Below are 14,507 nucleotides of genomic sequence, written 5' to 3'. Positions count from 1 at the left end.
CGTGCTCCTGGCAGCTCTTGCAGAGGTAGCGGCCTGAGCTAGGCTGCCAGCTGTTTTAGCATCGTGACGTTCACCATTTTTAATGTAAGGTGACATATGTACGCACGAAGCATAGATAGTTATAAAAAGAACCATATCTTGTAGTTTAAGAAAGTAACTTCTTATTCTCTTGTACCTCTGTACATATAGGTGCATACATACTTTTTTGCAGCTGGTACAGAAGTTTTTACTCTGCCTGTTTAAAACCTGTCAGCAAATGTTAGAACTGATAAAAACTTAAGGCTGTTTTCTGTCTTACCAAAGCACCATGTTTCGACTACTTGCTGTCCGCAGGACCTTAGCTGGGGTCCCCCAGTCCTCCAAAGTGTGCGGTAAGTGTCTCTAGTTTATGCATGTGTGTATGGTCATACAATTAATGTACGTGTTATTGACTGATTGAAGGGCATGTATGTGTACTTTGTTTGCAGCTCTGGAATTCTATGGTATGCTGTTTGTAGAACTAGAATTCTGTCAGTACTGTATAACTGTCAGATAAGGAGCTTGGGGTCTGAGGGTTTGCATCTAGCAGTAACTGAGAGTTTTTGTTTTCTTTTTTCATGTCTCAGGGCGTACAACTGCGACAGCAGCCAGCAACCAGATAGAGGTGTTTGTGGATGGCCATCCTGTGTTGGTGAACCCAGGAACCACAGTGCTTCAGGTGTGGGGAGAGGCATGCTAAATTTTTCTTGGGCTCTCCATCTCACTTCTTGGCAGCATGTTCTATTCTATATAGCAAAAAAAACCCCACAACCCTTTACATTGTTTCCTGCAGTTCTTTAGGGGTGTTTTCTCTGACTGTGATGCAATTTCATGTGGCAGAAATCCTTTGGGGAATTGAGTGTTTGAAAAAGAAGCAACTGCCATGATTGTCTGAAAGAAGATGCATGCAGCATGAATCCCAACTGCGAAAATTTATGCAATGCAATAACGGACTTTGATAAATTCTGGTGGAAATTCTAGCTCTGAACTCTATGTGACCTGGTAGTCTTTCAGAACCTGTTAATTTTGTATCTTGTTAAAGTGATGTTTCAGGTAAATGAGGGATTGTCTCCTTTTGGTTATTAGTTCTTATGATTTAGAATGCTGATCGTTTGCTGATTTTACTCTTCTTGGTGTGGAAAGAAATGGAACCTGGATCTCCCAGCCCATACTTAGGATTCTTGATTTTCAGGCCAAAATTTCAAGGAGATCTCTTTCCAGTCTAACTTCTTTTTAAGAAGCCGTTAGATGGGAACGTGGTATAGCGAGTTAGAACATTAAAGTACATAGTATTTACTTCAAAATATACCCTTCATTCTTTGGATACAAGTTACTAATTTATTTAGGCATTAGAATGCCCCCAGAAGGAGTCAAGTGTAAAATTTTCTTAAATGCTGTTTTTTTATTAGCTTTTGAATTTTGCTTATGTGTGATAACTTTTTGTAGAAATCATCAGGAAAAATTAGATATTTTTAGTTCTTTTTTTATTGAGTTCAGTGGTATTCCTCTGGCAGGCATAGCTGGCACTATGGTATAGATCCCATCAGCGGTGGGGATTTTATGCAGGAAAGGTCATCTTTATCTGTTCTCTGGAAATCTGTTGTCACTGTCCTCCTGTTTCTTCTTCAGACATGTCATGGAAGAACGTTTCTTTGAGTTTGGGGTTCTGCTGAAGTTGAAGATTGACTATGCTCCAGTACCTTTATAGAGAGTATCTGTGTTGTTGAATTATCAGAAATCATTATTTCCATTGTTGTTTCCTTTATAGTCTTCAAATTTTCTTTTTATGTCTTTTTCTTTAAATAGTGCATGTGTTCTTTAAATTGTATTGCTAGTGTCTTATCTATTAGAATTCTCTCTGTTCTTGGAGGAAAGAATGAAAGAGAGGTCAGTTCTCATTTCCTCAATCAGTTACGAATTTTGGAAATTGTAACTGATAACCTGACATGTTTCTGCTTGATCACAATTTTTTATTTGTGGTCACTTCTTAAGATGAAATGTTGAATACACTATATTCCTGAGCACTAACGCTGTTATTCTTTGAAAAACTGAATAATGTTTTATGAGGTGGAACTGAAAGGTCTAACTAAAATTCAGTTTTCCTTTGTTTTTTTATTCTTTACAGGCCTGTGAAAAGGCTGGAATTCAGATACCTCGTTTTTGTTACCATGATCGTCTCTCTGTTGCTGGAAACTGTAGGATGTGTCTTGTGGAAATAGAGAAAGCTCCGAAGGTATTGTATGTGTTTCATAGGAATTGCAATTTTCTGCTGTGCTTAGGGCCTAGCTTAAATCTTGTGCATAATTGTTTGTACTGTCATTAACACACAAATTGTTGTCATTCAGCTGCTTGAAGCCGTTTTTTCCCTTCTCCTCACTGGACTGCAGTGATTGCCTGTTGATCTAAGCCATTTCTCAGGTTCTTATGGATTACCTTGCTCCTGGATGTAAGCATTTGATAGCTCTGCGTTTTCAGTCAGATATATTTTTATGTTTTGTAATTCAGGATTCAACCGCATATTTTCAGCTGATGTTACACAAATAGTAAACTTCAGATACTGTACGAATTCAGCTGTAGGATTGGTGTCTGCGGGTTTGTTGTAGCTAAGCAGAGATTGCAGTTACTTACTAGTTTAATGCATTATGTACCGTTGATGTCTGTTACAAAATAGTAGTTGACTTCAGGATTGAATGCTGTCTTCAGCAGTATTAAGAAATCTATGCAGATAGTTGAGGCATTCTTTTGGAGTTCAGTCTTGGATTACACATTTATATTCACATATAAAACTTTTTAGCTCACCCCAACTTGAATTCCGTAGTTTGAGCTTTGAGTCTCTGGAAACGTTGGGTTATCACTAAAGATGGAAGTCGTGATGGTGTGGCTCATGATGTGATTGAAAAATAGGATGTATTTGTTTTCTGAGCTGGAATTTTTGTTAATCTTGCAGTAATTGTGTGAAGAATTTTATTCCAAGACTCTTTGTATGTATAGGCTTTGTCCAAATAAATGTCTTGTAAATGATGCATACTCCGCAACCTCAGTTCTAGAGGTTTTCCAGATTGTTACTGAATCTCTTTGATTTGCCTTTTATCTGTTAAAACTGACTTTCTTCTTGCTATAACTATTTGAATTGTAACCCAAAAGTGTAAAATTCTGAACTTTAAAAATAAATATATCACAACTAATTTAACCTCTTTATATAGCAGATTATTAATAAATATGGCTTCTAGTGACTTTATTGGAAAGATTTTCTTCTTTTTTTTCCTTGCAGATACCTTTTAATTTCTACAACTTGTTTAATTAATAACAGATGCCTATGTAAGAATTTGGGGGGAGGGAGAGGTTGGGGTTTGTGCCCATGCTGAGAAGAAATATATTGTGTTCATTCTTGCTTTTTATAATGATTGCAGCCAGTTGCTGCTTGTGCCATGCCAGTTATGAAGGGCTGGAACATACTGACAAACTCTGAGAAGTCCAGGAAAGCAAGGTACCTTTCTTTTAGTATAACTAATTAGCTATAGGAGGCTATCTGCTAAATGATGTAAAGTTGACATTAACTTTAATTCCTGAACCTAACAGAGAGGGTGTAATGGAGTTCCTGTTGGCAAATCACCCATTGGACTGTCCTATCTGTGATCAAGGTGGAGAATGTGATCTACAGGTACAACATCCAGTTAAATTATGTAGACTTATGTATTAATACCCTTCTCTTAGGTGAAATTGTGCTTTCCAGCAGCCTGGATATGTCTGTTTTCTGTTGTCTGTTCTAGGATCAATCGATGATGTTTGGCAGTGATAGGAGTAGATTTAGAGAGGGAAAACGTGCTGTGGAGGACAAGAACATTGGCCCGTTAGTCAAGACAATCATGACTCGGTGTATACAGTGTACTCGATGTATCAGGTAATGTCCTTTATTTTTCACTGGAGAGAGTACTGAGCAGGCATAGTTATATCAGTTTGTTACTTGTGAAAGAAACACCATGAGGGACAGTCAATTTATTTTTTTTTCTTTTCTGACTGTACTTAAGAATTTTATTTCTGGTAGGGACTGATAGCTGATTTCCCAGAGCTACCAGACAGCTGTTATACAGGAGATAGAGAGAGATGGCCAAAACATGGAAGGGAAATCAGAATTGTACAGGGCAGAACTAGTCCCATGGTGTTAGCGTCAGAATGGATTTTAAAGCATTAAGTGACTTCCTCAGCCACAGTTGCAAAATTTATTTATTCTTGACAGCGTCTGGTAGCTATATTTATGCTGTTCTGTAGTCCTGAGATTCAGTACCAGCTAACTTGAGCCAGATGAAAAGAATACAATGTACCCACCTAGTTCTAGAAAGAACTTGTTAGAACTAATCTTGGACTCAGACTGTGAAATTCACTGAGCCCTGAACTGCTCTGGTTTTTGATTTAACTCTACCTAGTTTTTGTAGCCCCATCTGAATGAAATTGCGCAGATGTATAGTCCTACAGGTGATGGCACAGACTAATGCATCTGAACAATTGTTTTCTTCTTTCAGGTGTATGAACTAAGGCTGATGTTTTATCTTAAGAAAATGAGATAAGGGTTGAAAAATGTGCTATATTGCTGTTGTACATTCCAGATTTGTTTTTCATTCTTTTTGCATCTACCAGGTTTGCTAGTGAGGTTGCAGGGGTAGATGACTTGGGAACAACAGGAAGAGGAAACGATATGCAAGTTGGTACTTACGTTGAAAAAATGTTCATGTCTGAGTTATCAGGAAATATTATTGACATCTGCCCAGTTGGTGCTCTTACCTCCAAGCCATATGCCTTTACTGCACGCCCATGGGAGACAAGGTATGTATCTTAAATCGTACTGAAGATGCAGCTTTCTCTGTTTGTCATACACTTTATCTTAGAATGTGTCCTTCTGTGATACCAAGGATTTTCTCTGATTTTTATTCTCTGTGTTTTTGTTGTGGACTTTTCCATAGACTGAATCTAGCACAAATTCTGTTATTTACTCACAGCTCATTCAAGAAAAGGAAAAACGTTATAGTTTATAGACTATTCTTCCCTTATTTTTACCCTAAAGTGTTTTGGACTTGTAGGTTGTGCTGGTTGCTCAGTAAAAAAAATGCGTATAAAGGAAAATTCAAACTCATTAACTCAACAATTGTTGAGGATATTTAAATTGTCTTGTGAAACTAAGCTCTTATATGTATATCTAAAGCTACACCTACAGCACTTTATTTTTTTGTTGTTGTTGTTTTGCTTGTTATGCAGTCTGTTGCTGCTTGTATATAGAAAACTGCAGATGGTTTATTTGTTCTGCTAAACAGGAAGGTAGAGTCAATTGATGTTCTTGATGCGGTTGGAAGCAACATTGTAGTGAGCACAAGAACTGGAGAAGTGATGAGAATTTTGCCGAGGTTGCATGAAGATATCAACGAGGAATGGATATCTGACAAAACGAGGTGTGTGTGGGAGGTGTTTGTACCCACATGTGCGTTTATACATGCATTGAAGGCACACTTTGCAGAACCAGAAATGTGGACAGTAGCACTGACTTCTGGATTCCACTGTTAATATTGAAAAGCTATAGTGAAGAATAATTGGTAAAACATGTTTTTAATACTATAATTGAAGTTACTGAGTTTTCTAATGTTTTCGTTTATGTAGCCTTTTTTTACAGTAAGTCTTTTATTTGTATCACAGATTTTTTTGCTTGTTTTTGAGACTGAAAAGTTAAATGTTTTAAAATTCAGGGGAAACACTTTTTCAGGGGAAATAAATTGTTTAAATTTCAGGGGAAATATTTCTTGTTTCTCTTTTCTAATCATTGCAAGCTGTTAGAAAACTCATGTCATAGCAAATATTTAGTATACACAATTATCTTTGTCTGCTCTTTAATAATATTAGTGGTGTTCACTTAGGTTTGCTTATGATGGTCTGAAGCGTCAGAGACTTACTCAGCCAATGATCAAAAATGAGAAAGGACTATTTATTTATGCCTCATGGGAGGATGTATTAACTCGTGTTGCTGGTGTGGTAAGAACAATTTTCAATGTATGTAGTGTAATATTGATTTCTAAAGCTGAACATATTACGATGATTACTATGAAAACAGTTACATAGAAAAGGGCTTTTTTCTTTAAGGTTAAAGGGGAGCATTTGACTTCTAATCCATTGTATTTCCACTTAAATTTCTTCTTTTCAATATTATTTCCTGTTTCATGGATTAGACCATCTGAAGAACGTTGTCCTACCATGATTTCATTCGGGGCATTGGGAGAGAAATTACTTTTATTTAAATAGGAAACTAAACTGTTCCTTCAGAAACTTAGGAGGAAGCAACTTTCCTGAATGATCTATTGGAAGACTTCTTTTATTTAAACAGTGCTATCACCACTTTTGCCATCAAAGCCATTAATTCTGTATTACTAATTCTGAATTGTGCTTGCCTCAGTGCTTTCTCTGTGTGGTGATTGATTCTGCTGCTAAAATGAAGTGCTGCATGACTGCTCTGGGTTTTGATTAAAAATTTTATGTGGGACGAAGTAGAATTGAATAACTGTAATTGAACTTTGCTCAAGAATGTTTTTGCCCATGGTAGAGTAGTAGGGTTTGTTACAAAAGCTATTGCTTCTCAGATAATAACCTTTGAGTGGAGTTTACTGCCTGAGCTTGTGTTATGGAAGTTTGTATTCTGTCTGCACTGCAGCTTCATTCAAATGAAAGCATTCACCAATCTTCCTGTTGTCACCACACCAAATGAGAACTGGTCATATCTGAGCAGTAACTCAGGTGGGAGAGACCTGCAGAGAATACAGAGAGCTGTTCTTTGCTTATCATGTGTTCTGAAGGAGCTGGAGTTGCTGCCTTGCAGAAGTCAGGCGCTGCCGATGAGTTTGTGCTACTCCAGGCCAGCAGTTGCACTGCTGGCTTTGGCACGTCCTAATGTAACAAATGTTTACCTGGGCCAAATGGTAGTTTATTTCAATGGTTTCTTTTGCTTATGTTTATACTTTCTCTCCAGCTACAGGCTGTCGAAGGTAAGGAAGTAGCAGCAATTGTAGGAGGACTGGTGGATGCAGAAGCGCTAATAGCTCTGAAAGACTTACTGAATAGAGTAAATTGTGATACACTGTGCACTGAAGAGGTCTTCCCTACGGCTGGAGCTGGGTAAGAGTTCAGGCAAAGTTTGTCTGTAATTAGTATGTTAATAAACTTTCCAGTCTGCAAATCATCTCATGGTAAGATTCTGAAATGACCAAGGATAGCAGTTACTGATGCATTAGCAGGTTTTGTCTGAATTTGCAATACTCATTTATAGAGAGTATTTATGGATTATGAGTTGATACTTTAGTCTCTACTACAGCAAGGGTTGCACTCTTTGCTGTATGTTGAGGCTGCTGCAGTTTAATAATAGGCTACTGAAAGCCAGTTACACTCTGTTGTAAGTTGGACAATTTAGTCTATTTGTGTTTTGAAAACTATAGTACAGTTATGATCTTGTAAACTGTGTAATAGCAGATGAAGTTTGTGAAGGCTGACAATAACTGTAAATGTAGGAAATATCCACATTGTAATTCCTTTAATGTTTTGCTGTCTCTGATACTCAGGAAAGAGAGAAGCTCTTACTTTTGATTTGGGTTAGTAATTTGGATTGAGAAATCTCTTCTTTTCCTTTCTCTTCCTGAGATGGAAAAAATATTTTGAGCATCTAGAATCTTTATCTTCGCTTTACTGAATTCTCATCCTCTTTCTTTCTTACATCTTTTTGTTATAGCACAGATTTACGCTCTAACTACCTGCTTAATACCAAGATTGCTGGAGTGGAGGAGGCAGATGTCCTGCTTCTGGTTGGCACCAATCCACGCTTTGAGGCGCCGCTTTTTAATGCTAGAATTCGAAAGAGGTTTGTATTCCTTGGTGGTGAAGAAACATGTGAATCCATCTGGATTTGATACAATGTTCAGGTGCAGCCGCAGGCAGTAAGTTGAGAGCATTCATCCAGATGGACTCACTGGATCTAGTTCACCTTTTAATAAAGGGAATGGTGATACATGTGTAGAGAAAGGGCGTCTTTTCTCCCTGTAGTGTACAGCTATGTTTCGTTCATTCTCACTTCGACATTTTACGTAAGTTCATATACTCAGACATTTATTCCTTTGTTACATTACACAGACACCTCAGATTTTCTGTCTTACAGAAGTTTGTTAAAACATATTCCCTAAAGAGTTATTTTCAGCATCAGTTTGCTGCTTTTGTATTGTTGTAACAAATCAAACTTGCTGATTTTTAGAAGCAGTCATTCAAGTTTAACATATTCTTTGGTAATTTATGTGGCTTTCCCAAACTTTTGAATATAGCTGGTTCAACTTTAACAAGATATGTCAGCAGGAGACAAATGAGTTTTATACAAGCATTGTCCTTCCTAATGCTGGGTTCTTCCGAAATACATAATTTTAAACAATAGTGGCCTTAAAATTTTAGGAGGAAAAAAAAATGCAATGAAGTTTATGAACTATTTGTATATTTTTATAAGTCTATGCTATGAGAAGCTGTAAAAAAGGAACAATTTCTACCCAGCTAAATTTTTCTGTTTAAGAAATAAGTGTATTTCTAAAACTGTAGGCACTGTCAAATTGAGAATTCTTTCCTCCTACAAATGACTTGAACTTCAATTCTGAAGTAACTAAGAGTTAAGCCAGGCTAAATAATAGTAGCTGTAAGTGTGGGGTCTTTTTGGTTTTGTTTGTTTTTGCCTAACACTGGAAAAGATGGTTTAAAGTTTTAGCAACCTTTTTTCCCAAAAAAGTTTGAGGGGAGGAGGGAATTGAGTTATGAACTTCTCATATAAGTTGCGTTGCTGCACTGGTCCCGGAATGTGCATAGAGAAATAGTCCTTCTAAAAAAACCTTAAGCTTGCTTAACAGTCAGAATAGTGCAAAACTGCATGTTACAATGAATGCCGATTAAATTCCTTTAAAAGAATTTGCATCCTATTTCAAGTTATTGCTAAAATTATAAGTAGTGGCTTTGTTTGAGTAAAACTCTATTTCTTTGATTTTTATAAAATTTTTGATGTGTTTTCAGCTGGCTTCACAATGACTTGCAAGTGGCCCTCATTGGCTCTCCTGTGAATTTGACTTACACATACGATCATCTAGGAGAGTCCCCACAGATACTGCAGGACCTTGCTTCTGGAAAACATGCATTCTCTAAGGTACACACAACTTAAGAGTGTGACTGTTAAATTTCAGATGTATTGAATAATAATCTGATTTCCCTGCAGAGATAGATCTGAAGAGAAGTACCATGTTGTATATGGGGTTGTTTGCTTTTAATAAAATGCAGAGATGAGGTAATGATTAGTGTGCACCAAGTGTGTATGACCTGTTTAATATATTCAGGTGTGTAAAATTTTGCAGTGCAGGAAACTCCTGGAATATTTCTTCATATAAAACAGGCTGTTTCAGCCGCTGCTGTTTCCACTTAAATGTCTGGTTATCAAGAGTATAGTTCTGTATTGACAGGGTAATGTACTGCTTATAGCAGTTTCTCTTGGCTTTATCTCTAAATGAAACAATGACCATTTCAGAACTGTGGCTTTGCATCAAAGACTTATATAGAAATTCTAGCATTTATTACATTATTTGCACCAAGAATTGTCTTCAGAGCCGTGAAATGAGTTTCTTGATTCTTTGCTTGCACAGGTCCTCGATCAGGCTAAAAAGCCAATGGTGGTGGTTGGTAGTGCAGCACTGCAGCGCAGTGACGGAGCCGCTATCCATGCTGCCATTTCCACCATTGCACAAAATGCCAGAACTAAGAGTGGTGTTGGTTCTGATTGGAAAGTCATGAACATCCTCCACAGGTTTGCTTTAAAGCTTTTTGGGAGCTACTTTCATTCACGCTGGGCCTACACAAGTTACCACAATGTCTGTGTGCAGATTTCTTTGTGTACACACAGGTGGCTTATCAGGTTAGAAAATATAGGTAGGGAATATAAAAAACCAGAAGTACAAACTAGCAGAAACTTTTTAATAAAAATAGGTTCCTTGACCTGGCAAACTTTTCAGGCTTTCCATGAGATTTTACTAATCTATTCTATTTAAATGTAGAATTTAAAGTTTAAATTCAGAGGTATAGAATACACGAGAGTTTAGTAACATACCACAGTGCTCAGTAGAATGCACAGCAGACGAGTGTCACTTGCTAAATGATTGCTTTTTTTCTAGAGGAAGAAGACCAAACAAAAGGGCAAGAGCATTTAAATAATATGGTTTCTTATAATACTCCTTTTACTGTGCAGTTTCTTAACTGAATAGTTAATAGAAAAGCTTAAAAGCTTTTCATTTTAGGGCTTTTGATCTTAGTTATTCAGTTTATTGGGTTATTATTCCTTTTAATAGGCAAGCTTCTCTTGGGACAGCCCTTCCCCCCTCTCTTTCTAGAACTCCGTCTGTCAAATTGACAAGCTCTGTAAAGGAAAAATTATTTCAGTAAATGTAGTGCAACTCAAATTCAGAGACTCAACAAAATCCTTCTGCCAAAAGCAATTCATTGATGTAATGCTAGTATAGCAAGAGCAGGGCTCCATCCTCTGAAGGAAACTTGAATATAAAATCCTGTTGAAACTGAAACATTTAATACCAAAACACTGATGAGTTAAAGAACACTCATGATACCTTTTTTACATGTGGTTTGGCAGTCTTTCATATTATTGACTTTCATGCTTTTGGTGCACCATCCTCTTTACCTTAATTATAAAAAGCAACTTAACTTACTCGAACCTGTATGTCTGACTATGTCAGACGAACATGAGTAACATTGAAAGATAGGTACTCTACAGAGAGGATCTTTTCCTCTAAATAAAATTTTAAGTCTGGCACCTGATTATGCAGGATTATGCAAAACTGTTTCTTTGGAAAAGAAAAAGACTGTCAGAAAAGGAGAATGATTATTTAATTATTTTTAAAGTATTTTTATGTGTCAATAAATGAATAGTGATGAATTAGTGATCTTAAGACTTTAAATGCTTCAGAGTAGCTGATGGTCCAGTAGCTGGTCTTTCATCTTCCATGGGAGTGCCCTAAATTAAAGGCCTGTTGAGTTCAATTCATAGCTGAAATGTGAACCTTGGTGTTCCAGATGACAAGTGAGACCTAGAATGTCTGCCTTTATTCTGCTGTCCCATCTTAAATAGGTGAAAACCCCGTGAAAACTTCAAATGGCATCAGTTTGTCAAAATGCAAAACCAATCTGATATTCTGTCAAATGCTCTGTCGAAATTTTCAGCTGCCTTTATGCTTCATTTTTGTCCTTCAAAATACTTAGTCAAAAAAAGAAGTTAGGTCTGTTCTGATGGGAGAGGGAGAATTTTGAAATAACTTAAAGGCTTAATGTGTTTGTTCCTACAGGGTTGCAAGCCAGGTAGCTGCTTTGGATCTGGGTTTCAAACCAGGAGTGGAGGCAATTAGGAAAAATCCTCCCAAACTCTTGTATCTCTTGGGAGCAGATTCAGGTTGCATAACACGTCAGGATTTGCCAAAGGATTGTTTTATCATTTATCAAGGTAATTAGTAGATGTAACTTAAGAAATGTTGCTATCTAACATCTGGAGAGAAAGTCTAAACAGTGGCATATGCTTACAAACATATCTGACCCTTTGATAAATTCTAGCCTTTCTTTTTTTCTGCCAAGAAGTGGAACTTCCAACATAACTGAGATACCTGTTACCCATTTCTTAGGTAAAAATGAAAACCTGTTGATGAGTAATAAGAGAATATAAACCAGTTAGGTCTTCTGGAGCATAGGTTCAAACCTGGCAGACAAAACAGCATCGGTTCCCAGCTGTTCTATTGTACCAAAACATGGTTTTATCTTAATTCACTAAGCATCCTTGTTCCAGGAGCCCCCGAAGCTGAGTGACTATAGAGACTGAACTACCATTTACTACTGCTTGTAGTCTGTTCATTCTCCTCCAAGCATTAGGCAAGTAAGACCTCAGAGCAGTCAGCCTAATACGTTTTATATTACTGGTTAAGTGTACTTTAGAAAATCCTTTTTTCTCGGAACACAGAAATTCTGTATTGTGTTAGTAAAGCATTTATTTTTATTTTGACTTACGTCTCACATGGTTGTGTACTGTTTCCTCTTTCCATGTATTTAGGACATCACGGGGATGTGGGAGCTCCCATGGCTGATGTTATTCTCCCAGGAGCAGCATATACAGAGAAGGCGGCCACATATGTAAATACTGAGGGTAGGGCCCAGCAGACAAGAGTAGCAGTAACACCTCCTGGGATGGCAAGGGAAGACTGGAGAATTATTAGAGCTGTCTCTGAGGTACTGTTGCTGTTATAAATTGCTTCTGATAAAAGTATATTGAGAGATTAAGTTCCTTTTCTATTGAAGTGTTTCCAAAAAAAAGGTACATTTTCAGGAAAATACATGACTCTAGTCTTGAGAAGTAATGCTTTGTATTGAATCCTTTTTTAATTCTGTGAGTTAAATCATAGTTTCCCTTTTGAGGATAGCACTGACATTGTAGCTGCTGTATGCTGTTGGAATGCATAATGGGTGAAGTTTTGTCTGCAGATTCTGCAGGTCTTTATGAAGTGCTTTAGAGAAAACTGGTGGGTGGATGCAGTTTCTTGCTTTTTACAAAGAAAACATGAACTCTGAGGACAGGATCTGGTATCATTAGATAAGGTCAAATATGTGCTTCCTAGTCACTGGGAACAAGATGCATTGATAAATGCATCAACTTTTATCTGATTTGGTGGTAAGCTAGGGAAAGGATAAGCAACATCTGTATGGAAGGAGAAAAGTGCCTCTTGTCTCTTATTTTCCTTTTTATAGCAAACAGGACAGCCTGGGTTTTTAACATGGGGAAGTCTTAACTGTAGGCATCAGAAGTCCAACAGAATACTGTGACTTTGCTTCAGTTTGTACATTATAACTGCCTGTGTTTTCAGGAGTATAGATTTTTCCTGATTTTATTTTAAGTATGTTAATGGATTGGTAGTCTAAACCACTATGTATTAAATCCCTAGACTTGATGGCATTTCTTTCTGTGAATCTTGTAGTTGGCTGGTATGACCTTGCCTTATGAGAACCTTGATCAAATACGGACGCGTTTAGAAGAAGTGTCTCCTAATCTGGTTCGATACGATGATGTGGAAGAGGCTAACTACTTCAACCAGGCAAATGAATTGTCAAAGGTAACCAAAACTGAAGCATCTGGGCATGATTTAGTGCTGTTACATAGCTTGATGCTTTTTAAAGAAATGGGCCTTCTTCATATGTAGTACTACAAGCATTTATTGACCTGCACTGAATGCAGAATTCACTAAACAAATGCTTTGGTAATGAGTTCCTATCATAAAGCTGACTTTCTTTTTTTTTTTTACCTTTCCTGCCACAGTTAGTGAAGCAACAGCTTCTTGCTGATCCTCTTGTTCCACCTCAGCTCACAATAAAAGACTTTTATATGACAGGTATGTATACTATGGCCTTTCCATTCTGAAATCAACAATACATTTTACTTACTGTAAAGCTAAGATTCTTATGAGGCATTTAAAGCTTTCCACTAAGATATGTAGGATTTGAGCCTTTTGAAGAAACAAAATTTTCCAGTAAAATTATTTGGAATTTGCATAGAGCACAGACTGTATTTTCAACTCGGTGATTTTCTTTATCCTCTTTGTATGCAGTCTTGTACTAAATCTCTTTTATATTGTGTCTGTGTATAATTTTGAAAAGGAACAGTTACACCACACTGATATGTGTTTGCATTTTTTTTTTCCAGATTCAATCAGTAGAGCATCCCAGACAATGGCCAAGTGTGTGAAAGCTGTTGTTGAAGGTGCTCATGCAGTAGAAGAGCCAGCCAGCTGCTAGAGACTAATGAGACTGCTGCAACTTCCATCCAAGTATTTGGTGCAGTTAAATGCTGTGACTGGTATTTTTTTTTCCAGAGTCTATTTGCTAGGTCATTGTATTTTTCTTTTCTGCATTCACATTTTCATCAGTTCAAATAGTCCCATAATATTATAGGACTGTTGTGTGTGAAAGAACATGCAGCACTCAACTTACTGTACCCAGAGGCGGAGTACATGATGATTGTATACAAATAAATTATAATACCAAACAGTCCATTACCTATGTAATTCATATAGCTCACACTTCTTGCATGAAAAGAACTCAGTAAGCAACTCAGACTCAGTAAGTCTTGATTTGCTAGGAACAAGTCTACATAGCAAAAATACAGGATTGCAACCTTCTTCCAGAGTTTCCAGGTATCTTAATTTTAAGCATTCGTGAGAGTGTGAACATGCAATTTTTGTAACGTGCTTTCAGAGCAAGTTGTCCCTCTTTAGAAACAAACATACCTGGTTTATGTCAGTGTTCAGACCTGCCACTGCTCTACATATTTGTATGTTTCTCCATTTTGTTTCAGTTGGGAAACTGCACATAGAGGAAATAAAAATAATTTTGATGTCATAAAAAAG

General features: G+C 37.1%; 1 protein-coding gene across 1 annotated transcript; it reads left to right on the top strand.

The window, feature by feature from the left end:
* Nucleotides 1-307: 307 nt before the first annotated feature.
* NDUFS1 (NADH dehydrogenase (ubiquinone) Fe-S protein 1, 75kDa (NADH-coenzyme Q reductase)) lies at nucleotides 308-14,163 on the top strand. The gene is made up of 18 exons (XM_009709695.1): nucleotides 308-371; nucleotides 606-697; nucleotides 2,144-2,251; nucleotides 3,429-3,505; nucleotides 3,598-3,679; nucleotides 3,789-3,919; nucleotides 4,654-4,839; nucleotides 5,325-5,459; nucleotides 5,919-6,033; nucleotides 7,022-7,167; nucleotides 7,775-7,903; nucleotides 9,085-9,214; nucleotides 9,705-9,865; nucleotides 11,412-11,566; nucleotides 12,164-12,339; nucleotides 13,083-13,217; nucleotides 13,421-13,493; nucleotides 13,805-14,163. Exons 1-18 carry the CDS (start codon nucleotides 308-310, stop codon nucleotides 13,894-13,896), a joined length of 2,187 nt encoding a protein of 728 aa, XP_009707997.1. The 3' UTR covers nucleotides 13,897-14,163.
* Nucleotides 14,164-14,507: the final 344 nt, after the last annotated feature.

The sequence above is a fragment of the Cariama cristata genome, unplaced genomic scaffold (genome assembly GCF_000690535.1).
Source record: "Cariama cristata isolate BGI_N322 unplaced genomic scaffold, ASM69053v1 scaffold43231, whole genome shotgun sequence".
Lineage (NCBI taxonomy): Eukaryota > Metazoa > Chordata > Aves > Cariamiformes > Cariamidae > Cariama > Cariama cristata.
This window is presented reverse-complemented; position numbering and strand designations above follow the sequence as displayed.